This window comes from Colletotrichum fioriniae, assembly GCF_027942845.1.
Source record: "Colletotrichum fioriniae strain IMI 355084 chromosome Unknown scaffold_12, whole genome shotgun sequence".
NCBI lineage: Eukaryota > Fungi > Ascomycota > Sordariomycetes > Glomerellales > Glomerellaceae > Colletotrichum > Colletotrichum fioriniae.
This window is the reverse complement of record NW_027076848.1, coordinates 1,495,781-1,515,842: the sequence shown is the minus strand read 5'-3', so window position 1 is coordinate 1,515,842 and position 20,062 is coordinate 1,495,781. Positions and strand designations below refer to the sequence as shown.

At 51.6% G+C, this 20,062-nt stretch overlaps 3 protein-coding genes across 3 annotated transcripts; 1 reads left to right on the top strand and 2 right to left on the bottom strand.

Moving 5' to 3' along the window:
* Positions 1-108: 108 nt before the first annotated feature.
* N0V96_009636 (uncharacterized protein) lies at positions 109-3,666 on the bottom strand (the record flags this gene model as incomplete). Its single annotated transcript, XM_065758705.1, has 3 exons — positions 109-396; positions 494-1,753; positions 1,804-3,666. 3 exons carry the CDS (start codon positions 3,664-3,666, stop codon positions 109-111), a joined length of 3,411 nt encoding a protein of 1,136 aa, XP_065612770.1.
* Positions 3,667-5,258: 1,592 nt separating this feature from the next.
* On the bottom strand, positions 5,259-5,816 carry N0V96_009635 (uncharacterized protein; the record flags this gene model as incomplete). The annotated part of the gene is made up of 1 exon (XM_053190308.2): positions 5,259-5,816. One exon carries the CDS (start codon positions 5,814-5,816, stop codon positions 5,259-5,261), a length of 558 nt encoding a protein of 185 aa, XP_053052238.2.
* Positions 5,817-16,804: 10,988 nt separating this feature from the next.
* N0V96_009634 (uncharacterized protein) lies at positions 16,805-18,470 on the top strand (the record flags this gene model as incomplete). The annotated part of the gene is made up of 3 exons (XM_053190307.1): positions 16,805-17,860; positions 17,918-18,051; positions 18,110-18,470. 3 exons carry the CDS (start codon positions 16,805-16,807, stop codon positions 18,468-18,470), a joined length of 1,551 nt encoding a protein of 516 aa, XP_053052237.1.
* Positions 18,471-20,062: the final 1,592 nt, after the last annotated feature.

Below are 20,062 nucleotides of genomic sequence, written 5' to 3'. Positions count from 1 at the left end.
CCGAAAGACCCCCAAAGCAGCCCCCAAAATTCAAACCGAATGAAACCGAAAAGCCTTCTCCCCCATAACCTTGCAGTGATGCTGAACTCTTCCAGCCAGAAGAAACCCTTAGTCCACATCGTCGAGGCTGGTGTCGGAAGTGTTGCCCGTGTCACCCTCGCTGATCTTCCACGATGCCATCTCCGCTACTGGGACCCGCCCTCTGAGCCACCGCAGGGTAGCGTCTGTACCCCGTTCAAGAACGTTCCACCTAGGAACTCTGAAGCGGTTGCCAGCGACCTCTAGACGCTTGAGCCCGCCAGTGCCACCTAGAAGGCCAAGTCTCGGGTTCAAGTGTGCAATGTCGTTATTACCAGCATCGACAACCTCCATGCCCTTGATGGTGTCTGGGTCGAGCTCAATCAAGTGGTTGTTTGCTGCCAAAAAGGACGACGAGCCGGGGGAATACCGAGCGCAAGTCAGGCGGAAGGGCAGTGATGCGATTCAACGAAACGTCCATCTTCTCCAGCTGCGGGGCAACCAAGTGCGTAGTCAACGGCGAAAGGCTGGTGATGTGATTACTGACAAGGTTCAGCTCACGCAGTGCTGGAAGGTCAAGCTCCTCAGTCAAGTAGGATTCGCCAACCAGCTGGTTGTGCGCGAGAGACAGAGCGGCAAGAGAATCGGCAAAGAAGGACAGAGAGTTCGGGAAGCAGGTGAAAAGGTTGTGATGCAGCTGGATCTCGATGACCTTGTTGTCGGCCGCGACCTTGGAACACACCACAGGGTGCAACGAAGCTGATTTGGTATTTGATCGGTCCAGGACACCTTGCTTCACGGGCCATGTCTCATTGGCTAGCGTTTGCGAGCGCGCTCGTGCCGGTGATGTCGGCGAAGAGGTGGGAGGGGTAGCGAAGTCATCCTCGTCCGAGTGGTTATCGCGAACTGAAGCTCCGGCTGCTGGTGCGGTAGTAGTGCCTGGTTGAATGTCACGGGGTTCGTCAAGATGTGCCTCGTCAGGTACAGCGGTATCCTCGTTCTTGAATGGCGGAGGCGGCTCAAGCCTGCCGGCTAGGACTTCCTTCAGCTCTTCCGTGGTGGCAGAGACAAACTTCTTGTCGCGCAACGGGTTGCCAGCGAGCCGAATCATGGTCAAGTTGTCCATCCTGCTAATTTCGGGTGGTACCACACGAATGTCGTTGGCAGAAAAGTCAACATGCCTAAGCTTCTCAAGAGCGGTGAAGCCTTGAGGGAATTCGGGGATAGCGTTCTCGTCGGCGTTCAGGGTCATGAGGCTGCACCAGGAGCTGACGTCGGGTAGCTCTTGTATGCGGTTCATCGAGATGATGAGTTGATGGACAACAGGCAGGTTGATGACTGATCCTGAAGGTACCAAGCGTGTCAACTGGTTGCATGATAGGTCGAGCATCTGCAGGGTTGGAAGGGACTCGGCCCCATCTTCAATCAGCGTGCCTGTGAGCTTGTTCTTCTTCACCAGCAATTCCGTCAGTGGGAGCTTGGACAGACTCGCAAAAGGCAGGGATTCGAAGCTGTTCTCGCTCAAATTAAGAACGCGCAGCCTGGATAGACTTTCGATGCCAGGAGGAAGAGATGACACGTTGTTTCCGTGAAGATCGAAGATTTCGAGGTTCTCAAGATTGGAAAAAATGGGGTCGAGAGGTCCGTAAAGAAGGTTGTTAGCGAGCTTCAAGTCTCGGAGGGCCTTGACCTGGGTGATGACTTCTAGGCAGTTATTTGCGAGGCGATTTTGCGACTATTTTTGTTAGTTAAGTTTGACACTCAGGGTCGCAGGTGTTGGCTTACCAGGTTGAGAGACGTGAGCAGAGGAAGCTGTCTCAATCCCATCGGCAAAGAGATTAGCGAGTTGCCGTGCAAGTCCATCGCCTCTAAGCCGCCAAAGATGTTGCCGTTCGAGTCTTCATCCTGTGCCATTTCCTCTGCTGTGACATCTGGGAAGATGGTGTCATCGATAGTCTCCAGCTCGTTATCCGCAGCTACGAAGCGAGTCAGATCAACAGTCTCAGCCCATGAGCCATCGTAAGTGCCCATGGACTCTGAGTCGTACATCTTGAGAACCTCGACTGGGATCTCCTTGAGACCCATGGCCGCGATGTTGAGTCTGCCACTGCTGCGGGCAGTGCCGAGCCGTTGTTGAATAACCTTCTTCTGAGAGTTCTCCGATCTCTTGGTGTTGAAAGGGTCTTGCGTGATAGCGATGCCAAAGTCGAAGCCGTCGTCCTGTGGGATGATGGGTGGCTCAGGCTGAGCCGGCGCAGAAGAGTCTGCAACCGGGGCCGCGCTTGGAGCTGATGCTGCCTCCGCAGCTTGTCGATCTGCGGCGCGCTTGGCCGCCCGAGCCTTGGCAATCTGTTCCCGCAGAGCGTTGGATGACTTTGTCGCCGCATTCTCACCGGATTCATCGGCATCTTTCGAAGCAGCAGGAGCCGGAGCACCAATCTTGGACGGTCCGGGCCTTCGGAGAGATCCATAAGACTTGGACGGCGTCAGTTTCTTGGGTTGAGGCGAAGCTATAGACGCTGGAGCTGGCTGGGTCATTGTTGGCAGCGAAGGCTTCTTGTATAGTCCTTGGACCGAGGCGCGGGGCTTTAGAGGGCGAGCTGCGAGCGTCTTTGCTCCAGCCTTGGGTGGTGGTGCCATGATTCCAGTCGGTCTCGTTGGGCTGGGACTCTGAGTGACTGGTATCGCCGAAGTAGTTGACGGCGCGGAAGGTGACGACTGCGGCGTAGCTCTCATCGATGGTGCTCGGAGGGAACGGATGCTAGATACACGGCGAGCAGGGGTACCTTCAATAGCGCCCAGAGGTCGATACGCGTTCGCAGCCGGTCGAGCATTGGCGAATGGATTCTCTTCAGCACCAGAGCTCGAGCCTGGCCTGCTGTGCCGTGACGTGGGCCGCATGGAGCCATCGGAGGTGTAGCTTGAGCCAGGTCTCGAGTGGCCGCTGCCGGCGCGTGAGCGAGGTCGCATGGTGCCATCTGGGTCGAAGAACGTGGACGTCTTCTTGCTGAGAGAGGGTGAGGATTGTAGTTGTTGAAGAGTCTCGATTGTTCGCTCGGAGAGGGACGGACGAGGTTTGAAAGGTGTCGTCCTCAGCGTGTCAAAGTCTGGAAGATCAGGCTCGGCATCATCATCGGCGACTTGTGGGCTACTCGTGTCTTTCGTCAAGGTGATCGGATCGCCCAGACGACTTGAGCTTGGGGTGGCGACATTGTCCTCTGACGGGCTTCGCGTAACGCTTGTCGAGCGCGGAGTGAAGGATCGTTGGGGTTCTTCTGGGGGTGTAGGGGGTTTCTGGATTATCGATTCCTTTGATTGCAGTCGAGGCACACTTCGGGAAGATCTCAGTGTAGCAGCGGGAGCTTTTAGTTCCGTCTTTCTCGTGGTTGGAGGCTGAATTTCGCGTTTCGGTCTTGTAGGGATGGTGCGAGGTTCCGGTTGCTTGAGAGCAGCGGCTGAGGCCAATTGGTCTCGTGAAGCAGCTGGGCGGAGGCGGGGATTCCGTATACTCGAATTCAGGCCTTCTCGCGATGGAGATGGTCGAACAGCGGGAGCTGGGGCGGGAGCTGGAGCTGCCGTTCTTGGAAGAGGCAGACGGGACATGCGAGGAATCCCACTAGGCCTCCCAGGTGCCTGCTTCTCGTCCATTCTGGCGGATATGGTATGTGTCCTACAGCTCTGAGAGCATGGAGAAGGTCGAAAAGGTGCTTCCTGAACGCTCAGGAGCGTGGAATAAGAAGAAGTTTGGGGGAATAATTCCTGTGGAAATATCGAAGTTTGCGCACTGACAGTCGGCAATAGTCTAGCGTTGCTTTGGCGCGTGGGAGGCTGCTCCGTTTGCTCCTAAACGGGTCGGGAACTAACGAAGGTAATTTCAAGTTGGGATGACGCAACGTCGCGGTTTCTCGTGTGCCAAACGGCGGGCAGATTTCGCGTTCGAGTAGGTAGCTAGCTGTTGATGGTCGAGTTCCAGTCAGCTAGGTATTCGGATCGCTGTTTGTAGTTTGCACACACACACACACGAGAAGCAGAGAAAGAAGAGGAAGCAAACAATGACAAACCTACCACAATGTCCACTCTCTCTCCCGTCGCAACGGACATTGGATGGACCCTCTCTGGAACCTCTGGGACCTGGGGCCTTGTCAGGCGAGAGTGATGAATCGGAAATCTACAAGAGAACAGACAATAATGACCAGGGGGGGGTGAATTCTTGGGATCGACAAGGATGGTCGATTTGCCCAATTTCCCGGCACGAGGAACGACGTTCCCGGCGCCTTCTTCCCCGGCCAATTGCAGCCATCGCAGCATCTTCGGCTGCTGACGTAACGCCCCCCTTCTGTACTGTTTTGGGCCTCGCTTAATTCTAGCGCCAACAGGTGAGCAACGGTTCCTGCATGTCTCGACTTTGTTTCTCCCAAAATCTCCACTGTCGATTGAGGGGCAGAAATTCAAAATCAAGCGAAAGGACCAGGGGAAAATGAGCTGAAAAAGGGCCGGTGTGTTTGCTGCTGATGCCCAACGTTGATAAGGCTCATATGACATATGTGAATCGTGAAGGTCAGAGGATGGGCGAGCTATCCTCTGGTAGTGGTGAGGTAGGATAGAAGGAAGAACATTGGCCTACCTCTCTTATCTCCCCCCCCTTTTTTTGTAGATTTATTTCTTTTTCTGATGTTTTTGGCTTTTTGTCGGTTTTCCTTCAATCTGTACCGTCATCACCCCGCGAAAGGATATCTGCCTGATCAAAAGTCAGTCTCTTGGATCTTGGATCTGATGAAACCTGAGATGAGGGAAGAAGCCAGTTTCAAAGCATCTGCGGCAGTCGGCAAGCCCAGACGAACGAACCCGGACAGCCAGGGAAGCCCCTGGTCCCTTTCAGTCTGGAGTTGACGCCGTCCAGTGACAGTAGCTCTGTCGTCTCGTCCCTCAAAAGCTTCAGGGATGGCTAGGACTCTCCCCCGCGCAGTGGTATCGGAACATTTGAGATGGCGGTTCAGATCTCGCGTCACGCCGTTCGACCCATGACCCGTTGCCCAACTTCGTCTGCTATCGTCCGGAGTTGCGATATTGGACACCATCTGGCTTACCCGATCGACCAAAAAGCACACCAGGTGGATGACGCATGGGATGGAAGCAAAGAGACAGGAATGAGATGACTTACAGATCCTCCCGCCGCCCTGCCCCTCGGCCTCATACCGGTATACTCTCTCTTATACTCGGCCGGGGGCTCCGGGCCCGGGCTAGTGGTCGTAGCCCGCTTCACCGGGGCAAAGCCACATCATTGTCGGCTGCTTCGCCACAAGCCAAGCGTCCCTCGAATTGTACGCCTGGTTACGGAGGTCTCGGCGCATAACACAGCGGTTGCAGGTGCGCGAATTCGCGCGGGCACCAACGTGGTCGAAGAAGTAAGGGGCCAAGAGCCACTTGCCGCAGGTACCGCACCAGCGCAGGTCGCCGACTGTTCCAGGACGTCCTCCAAGAGATCTCTCGGTGCTCAGGAACAGAGGGTCTTCTGTCGGAAGCCAGGGGGCCCAGCCCGGCATACCCCAAGTAGGGCCAATGAGGATCTTTTCAGTGGCCCAGAAGCCGGGCGGGAGGACGGCTGGGCGGTTGGTGATGTCGATGAAGATTCTCACCGGACCGCAGGCGACTGCAGGTTCGTAGGGAAATTCTCGGGGTGGACTGTAGAGGAGAAGCTGCCCGTTGATTTCATCCCAATCACAGATGACGACACCCGACGCTCTTGCTAGATCAAACTGCCAGTGTAGCGTTATGTAGCGAAGTCGGCCGTCAACCATGATGGACAGTTGTGGGATCTATATTCGATGAAATTTAGCCCGAAGTCATCGCTTGAAGTGTGTCTCACTTACTCGACCGTAGCTCATCCTGAAGGTTCCGATGATACTGCTCCGATATGTTGTACTTGAGGTTGCCGACAGACTGTTGGATGAGCAGAGAAGGTCCTTGAGATGGCTGGTTGAAGGTATATTGAAGGAACGGCGAGCTTTTTGACAACCAAGAAATTTGCGCTCTCAGGAGAGATCAAAGGTCCTCCAGTGGTTTGGATCCTTCTTTTCACCCAGGACAGCGCTTAATACACTGGGTGTGATTTTCCATCCGGCCAGGCAGTTGACACCACGCCCCTCGTCCCTTGATGCTGCCTATGCATCGTCTGTTCATAGGACGAAACAAATAACCAGGTGAATCGACATGCAGAGATCAGGTTCACCCGTCCGCCCATCACCCATCCCATAGGGAAGTCGTCCCCAAAAGTTGGCATCTGAAAGAAAGAAGGATGAAAGTGGATGGATGGCTGTCAAGAGTATATCAAAAGACTTGGGGTATTGGAGATGGTTCGAAAACAGGGCCAAGAACGGAAGGCTCTCATGGAATTCAAACACTATTGACACAAAAAAATTAAAAGCGGAAGGTTGGTATCAGTACCTTAGAGATTACACCCAGTAAACAGAAGACCAAAGTATTACACACGAGGACTACACCAAAGGGCCGAAGTAGCTACGGATGAAAGTTTGGAGTTGATCATTTAGTTGTGTGCCGAAGCTTCGAGGAACAAGGGCCGTATTGCCGACAGGTCTCGAAGTTTCTGTCATGATGGCAGGCCTGCGCCAAAGGAGTCAAGCCACGACGAGGAACCAAGACACTTCGTCGAGCATGGAAGGCCATGGCAGAAAGATGTATGGGTATCATAGAGAAGAGGGCCAGGTCTCATCACTCAAGTTCCATCGAGCTTGCCCTCGTCTGTCGGGTTCGTAAGGCTTTTGGCCAAGGGGGAATCATGCAGTGCGGATAGAATACTTACAGTGCCTGACAGGTCTAGGAGTATGAAGCAGACCAGCCCAAAACGGCAGTGCTAGCTATAGGCCAAGTCTGTATCATTGGCTCGTCATCAGCGGCAGGAAGAGTTCGATGTCACTGGCGGAGAAGATTGCTTGAAGATTTCAGAAAGAAGAAGAGTATGCTCATTGAATTCCATAGGGGTATCATAGACGATCAGGCAAAGCCCTGTCTAGTTACGTTTGCGTCAGACTGCTTCCTCCTTTCGTAAAGAGCAAAACTCCATCATAACCTCGCAATGTTCCGAACCAAAGAAAAAATTAGCGTGTGAAACAGCGGCCTGCAGGCGCGCATTAGACATTATCACGCTGTAAGAGACAACATGAAGTTTCCACCATGGGACGACCAGACTTTCCACCTGTTGCGCAACAGCAACCCCGCGGGGATAACAGCTTTGAGCACAAAGACCTCTTCATGCCGGGAGCAATGCCGGGAGCAAAACCCTTTTCGACCAAGATTCGGGTTCCCAACGTTGATGGGACCAGCTGGCGTCGCTTCGGGCTCAAGCCTGAGTGAATGGAGGCCCAGCTTGTGATGAAAGCGCGTGGGGGATGCACACTGCGGGGAGTGTAGGCAGTCTTGCAGAATCGAAATCCGGGTCGATCGGGCTAAACTTCGTAATAGGAAATGAAGTGAAGAGAAAACGCCGCATCAAGGGTATTGCGAGGAGCAGATGATCTTCGTAAAGCATTCGGGAAGGGACCGTGGTATGATCGTGGCTTCGTCAATTGCTTTGGCTTCGAATGGGTCCAACCAAAGAACAAGGGAATCTGCACCTCCGAGGTCTAGCAAATGGAAAGTCAGTGACGATGAACATCGAGGCGTTGATTTCGGCTTCCTAGGGAGCCATCGCAGAACTGTCACATACCTCAGCTTACAGAAGCGGGATCGCGGCATCCAGCATCATTCCAGCTTTGAACCTTCGATTGTGTGGCCGCTCAGCCCGAGCCGAAAGAAGGAAGGCTGCCGGACTGAAGTTGCGGGACGCCGTTCCTTACAACCACGGAGGCGGTTCCGGAGGCCGTTCGCTCGCCGGGAGACGTGATGCTGAGGGGGCTGGTGTATGGGATCTGCGCCGCGGCCATCAGGCGCTGGGTATGTTCGTACATGGAGAGGGTGTAAGCGTCCATGCTGCCCGAAAACTGCCGGGTCGTCGAGGTAGAAGAAGTCGAGGTCGACGAGTTCGTGGTAGTCGAAGCGGGACGGGGGATTTGCGAAGACATCTTGGGAAGTTTATTCTGCAAGTTTAAACCGTTTAAGGGCTGCGTACGACTCAAGTCAAACCACGATGAGAAAGTGTCCCTGGATAAGGTATTTATAAATGCAGATCTCCTTTTCCCGCAAAACCCCGTGGCTGCGGACTGCCCGTGTGTGTGCCACTTGACTTGAGACCCAGCCCGCCCCGGCCTCACCCTTTCAATGATCACTCCACTGCCAGATTGAAACCTTGTCCAACTTTCCAGTCTCCAGGGACCTCAGAAAAACCTGATCCGGCGCTGGAAAGGATGGGGTGGTGAGCAGCGCCCAATAACCGCATGCATGTTCCCTGTCTAGTGTCACGCGGGGACCCTCTGGTGAAGGGGGAAAAACCAGGCCGTCTGCGCCGTTCCCCCTCCTTCAGGTCTGGTCGTCGTTTGCGTTCCCGCCCTCTTGTCTCTCTTTTTCGCGTCTTCGCCCTGGAATCGGGCCTGTCAAGTGTCCGGCAATTACTGTCAGGGTCCATTGCTATGCCCCCTTGGGCCCTTGGAGTCCTTAAACCGTTGGAATGATCGCCGTAATACCTTAATTGTGGCTGTATTCGTCCCATGTATCCAATCAGTGACCCCTATTTTGCGATTCTGGTGCCTTGGACCCCTCTTTTCCCCGGGCATTGAAGGATGGCGAAGCCACACTGGCCAATGCTAATTGTCATACTAAAGACCAGCTGGTTCAGAAGAGCAGCCCGGAGAGCGCGACTTTGCTCACTTCCTGCGGAGCCACGACAACCACGTCAGTCAATGCCTGACAGCTCTCAAAGAGCAAGCGGGGGTTATTGACATTTCACTCTTGTTGATGAGCAAGGGGCCATGTGACGGCCACGATGTCATCGTCATGCTCACGTCACCACTTTTCTATTCAACACAGCCATACATTGTATCCAGTCTGTCGGGCGTACCCGTACCTCGGGATCTGGATCTTGCTTATGAACAATCATCACAACATTCGCACACCAGCAGCTGAAGAACAAGCTGAAAAAGCCATGAAGCCAACATCAGCTGTGAGTGGTGATGTTTCTCCATCTGCTGTTTGTGGTCAGGACATATAGCTGGACAACGGACCATATCCTCCTAGAGGCCGCCGTGCAGTAGGAAGAATAGCTCCGACGCTTGTCCGGCAGGGTCCCGGCTAGATCGGATCTCCTCATAATCAGCTGCAGGTTTATTGAACCCCTGGACGAAGGCTCGCTCACGGGCCAACGGAGCCAGCCCCGTTCCGCCTCACCATTTACTCCGTACTGTGGTACCTTAGAGTCAAGAAGGACTGCGTACTCCAAATTCGGCAACCTTGTACTACAGGACGCTCACAAAGCACCTAGCATTAGACGCATCTAGAGCGGAGCAGAATGCCCTCCGTGAAAGAGCATCTCGAATCTGGTGACGCCCGTCGCGGTGCCAGAGTCAATGCTGACAAGTGTCCCACAAAGGAAATGAGCGGGCTGAGCCACCAACGCAAGCCACTTTGGCCGGAGTTGGCAGAAGAGAAGACAAGTGCGGCGTGAGACATATGGCCCAGTTACGGAAACTTATTCGTGCGACTCTTGTTATCGAAGATGGATATTCTATCTCACAATTGGCTCAATTCATTGTAACAGCCTACCACTCCGAAAGGTATTTACTGGAAGTATCAATCGCGCCCATACGTAGCCCATCTTGAGTCGTGTGTATGACCGGGATGAAGCGGGTCCTGTGGCTGAGAATGTGGACAGTTTGGATGGGAGCGCTGTATACGTCATAGCCATAACCATGTTGTAAGGTAGGCTGCGATCTGGTGAGGAACCTTTTGAGAACAAGAAAGACTTAGCCAAGACCAGGTTGCTACGGAGTACATATAGGCTGCTTCAGATACGTAACATCATGCTCGACTTCAGTTTGTATTCTCGCCTTGTTTTCGATAGCCAGCAGCCCGCATGCCCTGGAAGAGTCCAGCTATGCCCACTGTAGATATTGCCTGTTTGGAATATCTCAATGATACTGCCTTGACTGAATAGGTCAAAAGACTCTCTCTGCCGAAACATCGGTGGTATGCCAGCATGAATTACGCGAAGCCATGAACTCAATCGTATTATTGTGATCCGTTTGTTCTCTCGCTGGAATCTAACGTCGGTTGACGTTGATGTTTGATGCTCTTGGGCATTAACAATTCGAGCAACGGTTGACTGCCTAATCAGGGGTTGCGGCAGATCACTGCACATCATGGAAGGAAGCACCCTGAACACAGTGTTACAAAATTCGGTAAGCCCTGTATCTCCTTCTCGCAAGATCAAGGGCTGTTCGTATTCAGATAACTTGATTCGTCGATCAAAGCAGCCTCGGGATCCTGGTATCCGTGGGGATACCCGAGCAAGGAAACGACACCAGAAACCTGTTCTTTGGCAGTAACTGGCCTGATTTATTTCCTGGTCCGTTCTCAACGACACAGCACATTTCCTGCTACTTTACTCGCGTATCCGCCCTAACCTTCCTCATTCCCATATGCCGTTCATTCGGCTTAGTATCCATCGAGCTATCTGAAAACTGCTCGAAGGTGTTGTGAAGCGAATCACCTAGAGGGGCCCTGAGCTCTTCAAACCGAGGGTGAATTCCCCTGGCTTGACTGTTATATGATATGAACCTTGCCGTGGGTACTCTCCTTCAGGCGTCGAACAAATAACCCTCACCGGCGCAAGCGGCGGAGAATTCGAGAACTACTGTCCCGGGATCGCCATTATGAGATCACTACTTACTTAGGTTCGCACTTTGCAGTAAGCTCCATAAGACTCACGGTGTGCCATACTGTCTACAGAACAAGATGCAGTCAGGGGTAAGACTGAATTCAATATGAGCGTCGAACGAGATGATTAGAGTGGTAATCTTCCATATTTTGGACACTTGGAAGGGGAAACAATGCATTCACACACTTTACCAGTGTGAGAAGATGAATCTCAGAGTGTGGGACATGTGTAGAGAGTATGTTGCAGCCACCGGTGAAAGCCAGACAGACTCCCAGGCCTCTTCGTGGAAACCGGATGAGTCCTCGGCGGTCCACTTTCGTGGGGCTCACTCGGTGTCTTCAATTGCTGATCATCCCCGTTTCGTTGATATGCATCCGTTGACTAGTATAACGCCTAGCCGAGAATACGATCAGACACTCTGAGCCATCGGATCTCCCGGGGTCCGTTTGCCGTCTTATTCCTTTCAAGTGAGGCTTGCTTCGGAGCACAATTCAGTGGTTCGTTACCCTCTGGCGATCTTGACATGACACGGAAGATTCTCAATTGCGCAGCGGTTCTGAGCAATATTTTCTTTCGACCCTGTATTGATGTTTCCGTGGTCCTTGGGCCATCAATAATCTATTGAAGTTCCTGCTCATGCTCCTTCAAGAAACTGCTTGTCAAACATGACTCCGACAAAACCATCAGAACCGCAGCATACGCAAGAGTGGATCCGAAGACTTGATCTAGTTTATCCACACATCCAACCATGAGAAATCCGAAAGCAAAGACGAACCCTGTTGCAACACCAAGGTTATAGTACAGCTCCCTTCTCAGTACCAATAGCCACATAGGACCGACTAAGAAAGCCCCGCCAACTAACGCGCCCATGACTTTCCACCAGAATTTGCGGCGGAGCACTGCCTTGGCTGATGCATTCCTCGTTCCGCCTAGAGGCTCTGGGAAATTCTCATTGCCCCAGGGACCGGTAGGTAGAGCATGTAGTTTCATGGACTCGTACGTCATTCGCGGGGGGTCGGCAAAGTGTCTTCCCCCTACTCCGTTCTTTCCCATCACCTTGTCGAGAACGTAATTGTCGTGGTACCGTTCACTTGACGCCACAAAAAAGTCAAAAGGTTGCTGAGAGACTTTTGTCATATACTCATAATCTTGTACAGCTTGAGCTTCTGTATTGTCAGCAGTCTCAAAACATCATTTGAATGCACCTCTGAACTAAGTAAGATCCGTGGAATTGATAACAGAGAAAGAACCGAAAAAGGCAGAGACAAGCGGCATCCGGGAACCACTTACAATAATCTCTCAGCAGACCTGCCAAGAGTCTCCCTTCCTTCACAATGGTTTCCGATCCCAATTCATCTCCCTGGACTTGCATCTTGACTGCTTTGTCAACGAGGCTGACTTGCAGGGCTCGTAGGTACATGCGTTGCATTTCTGCAATATTCACGCGATACCCCCAATCGCCCATTTGCAATTTATTGAGTAGGCGGTAGACTGTATGCAGAATGGGGGGTTTCCTAGATACCATCCTGATGAAATTCTTCGCGTGAAGCTTGGCGGCTATATCCCACGCAAATTTCATGTTGCTATGTAGCTGATGCTCGTCCACGCCGTTCCCTTTGGAATGAGAGGCAACGGACGGGCTATCAGACAATCTCTCAGACGGCTCATTTGTTGCTTGGGAGGCTCTCAGGAGAGTATTGATTGCGGTTTGGATCTTCTTGACCTCTTCGTCCTCCGTGACTTGCCAGTTGTTGTTACCTGTTGGTGACTGCATGGCCTTTCAACCAAGTTTGCAAGAGCCTTGCAGAGCCGCTATTTGCACGTGGGTAAAGGTTCCTGCTGGGCAGAGGGGGTTGAAAATGAGTAAAATCTCCTCACGATTTCCATTAAGAATGCCTAGTCATTGGCTGCGAGGAAAGAGGCCCGATTTGGTTGGCCGCAGCAACAAGATGCACAGTAATGCGCTAGGCACAGCTCATTGCCCCGCCAGTGCATCTGTTAGACTAAGCCTTGTGGTAAGATATGCTTCTCAGTTCAATCTCAAGGTAGAGCCTGGCTCTTATCAAGCAGGCTGGCGAGCTGACCACACCCTCCACCGGCATGACCGCCCAGCTTACATGTAGCCTGCTCAACGCCTTCGCAGTGTCTTACGAGCTCAGCCGTACGCCACAATTGATGAGGGTATCTTTTCACATGTGTCCTTATATGACTGGGCCGCCCAAAGCACACCAGCTGTTGCAGTTTACTTGAGGGTCCGATGGTGCCTATTACATGCCCCTTCTGCCTGGTCGAAACGCCTTTCGCCTTGCTGAAGTTAAATAATTGGTTATTCCCCAGAGGCACTGAGCTGCTTTTCGCATTTGGCTCGATGTGAGAATGACTCCGCTCGAGTTGAATGAGATCATTCCGAAATCTTACGTCTATCTAGTACTAATTTGGTTGCAGTAAGTTCGCTTTGACAATCAAGTAAGACCAACCCGTCACCAAGGCTTACAACCCCAATCATTGTTCAGACCGAGAGACGATGGGACGCCGTCGACCAAAGCCGCCAACGTTAACCGTGGTATTCAAGAACCATCCTTCGCCCGGTAAAGGTGGTAAATTTCGCCTTATTTACGACTCGGAAAGACACTGCGAATCTCAAATTAGGTCCCTTGAACGCCATAAAGGTGTCAAGACCGTGGCACAGGAGAGAAAGTTGAATGGTCGGAAGTTCTGGCAGATAACCATCAATGGCTTCAACGTACAGGGTATTAAATCAGCGAGATCTAACAAGGGAGAAAGGGAATATCATCTAGCTGTTCTGAACCTACGTGCTGCGCTTAGGCTAGATCGGTGCTTGGGACTCCCAGATACTCGGACAGAATTCAACAAAGACTCGGGCCGATGGGTGGTCATCGTAAAGTCTACCTTTACGGAGGATGAAATGGATTGGCGGGCACATTCTGATGTTCAGCGCGCTCAGGTTTCCCGCAATTATAGTGAACTAGGGAGGTCTAGATCTTTAATGCAATGCCTATGCTCCTAGCACGTATTATTAGATTTGGAGGTCCTTTCTACCTTTGTTTCAATGTTACTTACCATTGCTAAGTAAGTAAGCAACAGTATTCACTAAATGCCTTCTCATATCAGTAAGAACATTCAGGGATTGAGTTTGAGGTTCGTGAAAGAACGCGAGAGACGAAAAGAAGGATGTGCTCAACATTTATATCACGATCGTCGATCGGGCGGAGCAACATTCTTTCCGACGCCGATAGCGCCAGCTTAGTTGCATCTTACTAGTATCTTTGCTAACGCTGGTTTCTATCGCCACCAGATCTAGCGACATGCCTTTCGGCGCCTATGAAGCCCACGTTTTGGAACGAAACAATGTTGAGAGAGGCCCCAAAAGAGACCCCCAGGACTTTACAGAGACGGGCAGCTAACTCCATGTTGCACTGCGCTGAAGGGGCCAAGGAGATCGCGCGAAACATCAAAACATGACACACCAACATCATACCGGAAACAGAAGGCGACTCATCGACGTGACGGCGTTGACGATATTTGCGATCGGGTTCATATACTGGGTTAGAACGCTCAACTTGCTTGGGGCGCACACACGAAATGGAACTGCCGATTGAATCAGAAACAGTCAGAGAAGTATGAAGAGAGCGAATTTTGGAAACATGAACTCAAGACCAAGCTGAAAGTCCCGCTAATGAATACCTAGCCAAAGTAGGTACCTTGCGGACTTTTTGTTCCACGGCACGCCGCAGTCATGTAGGAGCTCTGAAGGATCGAAATTGAGCTTGTGTCGACAATTGCAACATTATTTGCGTTGAGTTCATGTTCCCCATGGGGAATGTCCCTGAACAGACTGGGCCCGAGTAGTGCCGAATTATCCGATCTCTGTTTACTTACCTGGTAGGTACTGGGGCGGGTCGTCAACTCCTCACCCTAACTTGACTTGGACATAACTATGTCGAAGGATCATCGCTTATTGGTAGCTGCATACGAACACTAGTGTTCTAGGCTTCAGTTTAAGGAAGCGCACAAATCAAGATGATCGATTCTGATTCCTAACTTATACAAGTAGTTGTCAGACTGAGCCGTATGCGGGGGATTTGACAAGGGCGACTAAGTAGGTGGCATTCGAATCCTTCATCGGTTGCCGCTCGATGTCTATCATGGCTCGTATATAGGTGTTTTTGGTACTTCCTAAGGTCTTAGAAGGATTCAAACGCATAGCCGCGAGTAAATTTTTGACCCTCGACAATCCAAGAAGTCCAATGTCATTCGCGGAAATTCAAGACAGAAGTTGGGATCGGATTGAACAAGACAGCGTGGTTGGCGCGCCTGGTTTTCATTGACGTCGAAGGAAGAAAGCCTAGATGCCCATGGCAGATGGAATGTGATTCACAAGACCAAGGAGCACAAAGCACTATTGAAACTGGCGAGGAAAAATTATAAAATGCTCGCTTTTCCCGCGCTTCAACTGCTTCTATCTCTCGTAGCTAACAAGTAAGTCAACCATCTTCCTAGTTACCTTATCTTACTTCAGTCTGTGAGTATCCAAGCCTCTTAAACCCAGTCTAGGGTATCTACCGAGTGCAAGACTAACGATGCCAGCACATACTTTTGCACATTAAACTTCTCCATCCGCCTCAACCACAATGAAGTTCACCGCATTCATCCTCACTGCTCTCGCAGCTGCCGTTGTATCGGCCACCCCAATCGCCGAAGCCGAAGCCCCTGCATTGACCTTCAGAGGTGAACAATTGGAGGCTCGCGCCTACTGGTGCACCGCTTGCAAGAACGGAAAGCAAACCTGCTGCACCGCCACCCAGTGCAGCTCTGGCTACCCGTGCTAAGCGATGAGCTTGGAGCGAGATTGGCTGAATCTATGTCGGATGTCACAAACTCAACGGCTTTTTGTGCCACTGTCTAACACCAAAAGGGCATATTCATGGCCGTTGAATCATCTTGGGCAACGAGTGTGATGGCTTGTGACGGAATGGTATAGCTTTCATGGGTCTCAATATTAGGCAGTCATCGAAATATTCAGTCGAACTATTGCTTAGAACAGTAACCTATCACCAGACTTATACTGTAATCTTGAAGTTGAAAATTTGCGTCTGCTTATTCCTTTGAAGTGTCGGTTAAGGCGGTTAGTGCTCGTCACCTCATTTTGCAAAGCACAATCATGATCTTCGGCCAATGGAGTTTGCAGTTGCATCTCTGTTGTGTTCTACCCTGACCAGTTCGCACTCTCAGTACTCACGCAAAGTCGCTCTACCACCACTCCATTCTTGAGCAAGTACTTGTAGTGCGTTGCGGCTCTTAGTGAAGCTCCGGATCTATTCCTAATTGATCTCTTGGAGATACGGGCGTAGTCGCTGCGGATCTATCGAAGTTATCAACTCATCCGAGTTCCGCTGACAAGTTGCTGACGAGTTGCGGACCACGTTTGCAATGGATTCAATACTATGCCCAATCCCCGTTTCCTCCGATCATCAAGCGGGCTCTCAGGGGAATAAGAGTTGTTTGGCAGCATCCGATTGCTGATCGACAGGTCCAGGTGGAGGGCGCGGCAGGGATTTGACTCGCAAACCCATAGCAGAGACGTGTAACCCCTCCATCTCACCAATGACGCCCTTCTCTCAACTGGAGAACTGCCGATGTCAACGTTGAAGAGTGTGGGGTTCTGCCCACCAATTTCCGATGAAAGGCGAACCGTGCAACGTCTTGTTTCCTGTTCGGGCAGCGCAGAGTCGCGATGCTAGTGGACCATCGGTCCATTGAAGGATGTCATTCAGGAGTCGGGATTGCTAGGATGTCGAAAAATTGCGAAGAAGCCCCCCGACTTCCGGAGGACTTCCGTGATATAATTCTAGAGCCTCTCCTGATGTTGAAGGGGACAGTTGCCAAGCCACTTTCCTCAACTCCAGTCTGTCGCTTCAGTCACAGAAAGTCGCCTCCGTCATGATGTGCAACGCAAAGTTCGTAGCCACCTTTGCCGGCCTCCTCGCCTCCGCGAGCGCAGGTCCCAGCGTGCAACTTGACAACGGTCTCACGGTCCAGGGCCGGATCGCCCCCGACGCTGCCAACGTCGCCGAGTTCCTTGGCATCCCCTACGCCGCGCCGCCCCTCGACGATTTGCGCTGGGAACCCCCTCAGCCCTACGTCGCTCCCCAGTCAAGCAATCCTTTTGCCAATGGAACCGTCCTCAACGCCACGGCGCTGCCGCCCTCGTGTTGGCAGTACATCTCCATCCACCCGGCCATTCAGCGCGTGGACGTGCCCGAGTTTATGATTGGCGATGCCGGCATGGACGAGGACTGCCTCACTGCTAGCGTGTGGGCTCCTGCCGGTGCTGTTCCCGCTACCGGTGAACAACAAGCTTCCGGAGAGGGACTCCCGGTCATCATTTGGTTCTACGGCGGCGGCTTCGAGACGGGCGGCACCGATGTTCCCTACCAGATGCCTCAAAACTGGATCCAGCGCTCGCAGTCGCACATCTTCGTCACCTTCAACTACCGCATGAAGCTCTTCGGTTTCCCCAACTCAGCCGCACTTAAGGAGCAGAATCTTGGACTCATGGACCAGCGCTTCGCCGTCGAGTGGATCCGCGACAACATCGCACAGTTTGGCGGTGACCCGGAGCGCATGACTATCTGGGGCCACTCCGCCGGTTCCATCGCCGTCGACTACTACAGCTTCGCGTACGCCGAGGACCCCATCGTCAGGGGCCTCATCATGGACTCCGGCACGGCGCACCTGGACCAGCTGATGAACCACGACGAGACTCACTCCAACTTCACGTTCGTCGCGCAGCAGCTTGGATGCGGCAACTCGACAACTGCCGAAGCGGAGTTGGCATGCATGCGCAAGATTCCTGCAGAGAAGCTTGAGAACTTTGTGGCTACGTACAAGGATTCCGAAGTTACGCCTACCATTGGTTTCTCTCCTCAGGTTGACAATAAGATTGTCTTTGCCAACTACACCGAGAAGGCTGCTCTTGGCGAGCTTTCCGACCTTGTAAGCTCACTTTTAGGAGATGATTAAAGAACAAGTGATTTGCTGACAAACTTAAAGCCCGCAATCATTGGTTTCAACGCCGCAGAGGGCCTCTTCCTTGCCCCTTACGATGCGGAGAACGGCCCCGACCCCGCCGTTGCGGACGCCTTGTCCTACCAGTTCTTTTGGTGCCCTGCTACCAAGACCACCAAGTGAGTATCCTGTGCATTGTCCATCACGCGTTCCCTTATTCTAACCAACAAAACTCAGTGAGCGTCTTGCTGCGGGAAGAACCACTTACCGCTACTACTATTCTGCCGTGTTCAACAACACCTCGCCCCGCCCATGGATGGGTGCCTACCATGGCAGTGAGCTTCCCATGATCTTTGGCACGCACGCCGACTTCCGCGGTAACTCCACTGCTTTTGAGTATGAGCTCAGCCACGTCATGATGGATGCGTATGCCGCTTTTGTGAAGGACTCAACCGCGGGTTTGGACGCTATCGGATGGCCTGTCTACACGGCCGAGGACCGTCTTGTTCGTAGCTACGGCCAGAACAACAACGTCACCGTCGGTAAGCGCACGTTGTCTGATATTGAGACAGAGTGTGAGAGCCAAGGGCTTTTGTAAAAGCATTTGATACTCTAAGTTTCAGTTCATATTACGTTCCATCAATTAATTGGAAATCATGATTCATGAGACTTGTTAACTTGATATGATCTTGATGTAAAGTTTGTGGGAAATATTTCAGGCGCATTTTGTCCTTATCCCGCAATTGGCTTTCAACTTCCAAGCAATCGAGTAGTTGTAAGTTGTTTATGCATGTATCTTCCCTCAAAATTCCTCTCGATACTTAATTGCCGTTGACCGCTGCGACTTGAGCCTTCTGGAAGTTTTGCTATATTCGAGTTGGAAACAGACATTAGTTGGCTCGGGTTATTAAATGTTTCCTGGACTTCAGGGCTCCAGAGAACTTGTGGTCTTGAGCTCGAGGCTAGTCTGGAAAACATTGTGGCTCTTTGATCACGAATCCGAAGTAGGGTACTTACCTCATGAGGTATCTATGCATAAGTAAGGCAATGTATTCACCCAGGCATTGTGACAATCCTATTCTTCTACTGCAAATTTACTATCAAATCTTTCACACTCTTGTTCAAGACAATGATGATGATGCCCAACTAAATGCTGCGTTGCGGAAAGAAGTCCAAAGGCCAACGACACATGGGAAAACAAAGAGTCTGGGCAACTGAAGCTATCAAGTTCATTACATCTCACATACACAAACTCACCTTGTCAATTAGTGAATAGTTCTCATCATGTTCTATGAGATATGCCATATCCATCTGTGAAATCAGGCACTTTGGTCTCCTTGGCATTTCGTCTAAAGTATTTACTATGACATTGGACCATTCCCGCCTTTCGTCCCATCAATTACATTCTTATCGTCTTAACTTCTTCATCATAACTTGGAACCGTTCCAGCAGTCCCAGTTCCATTACAGCAACTTTAGGTTACTTCAGCCGTCTTAACATTTCCATGTCTTTCTCAGACTTGGGATATGGTGGCTTCCACCGTTCGTCCGGTCTACCTTACCAAACTTTGAACTGCTCCCGCCTCCTCGATTTCCTGCGGCTTGTACAGCTACTGGCAGCCGTGTCGACTGCGGCTCACATGATTCCCGTCACTCTACTCAACTGCGGCTTTGAAGGCATCATGATTCCTGAGGACAACTCATCCTGCTTAGTCGACAATCATAGTCTGTCTACCATTGTGATTAGTCGTCAAGGGCTTTTCTTTTGTTTACCTTTCTCTCTCTCTCTTTCTCGTCGCATCGCCCACCTTCCAGGAAACTATTCTTTTCTTCAACCGCGATTTTGGTCAGAATTCAATCAAACACCAAATACGCCATCACGCATTATCATTGAAATAAGCTCCAGCATTCCTCTTCGTCGTAAGTTCTTCATTCTCTATCTTCTACTACATTTCTAGAAATATGTATCATCGTCGAAGAGCAGAGTCACTGACCGCGCGGATTATTTTAGCTTCACTCTCCTCATCTTTGACGCAGACCATCACCCAGCCGGTAAGTTGTTACCATCGCCATCCTCATCAGTTGTAGCTACCAGCAGCTATTCTCATCACCGGACCACAGCGTCATCTACCCTACTCGCCCAATACTCGACATCAGCATTCGCAGACATTATATCGTCACTTTGATCAGT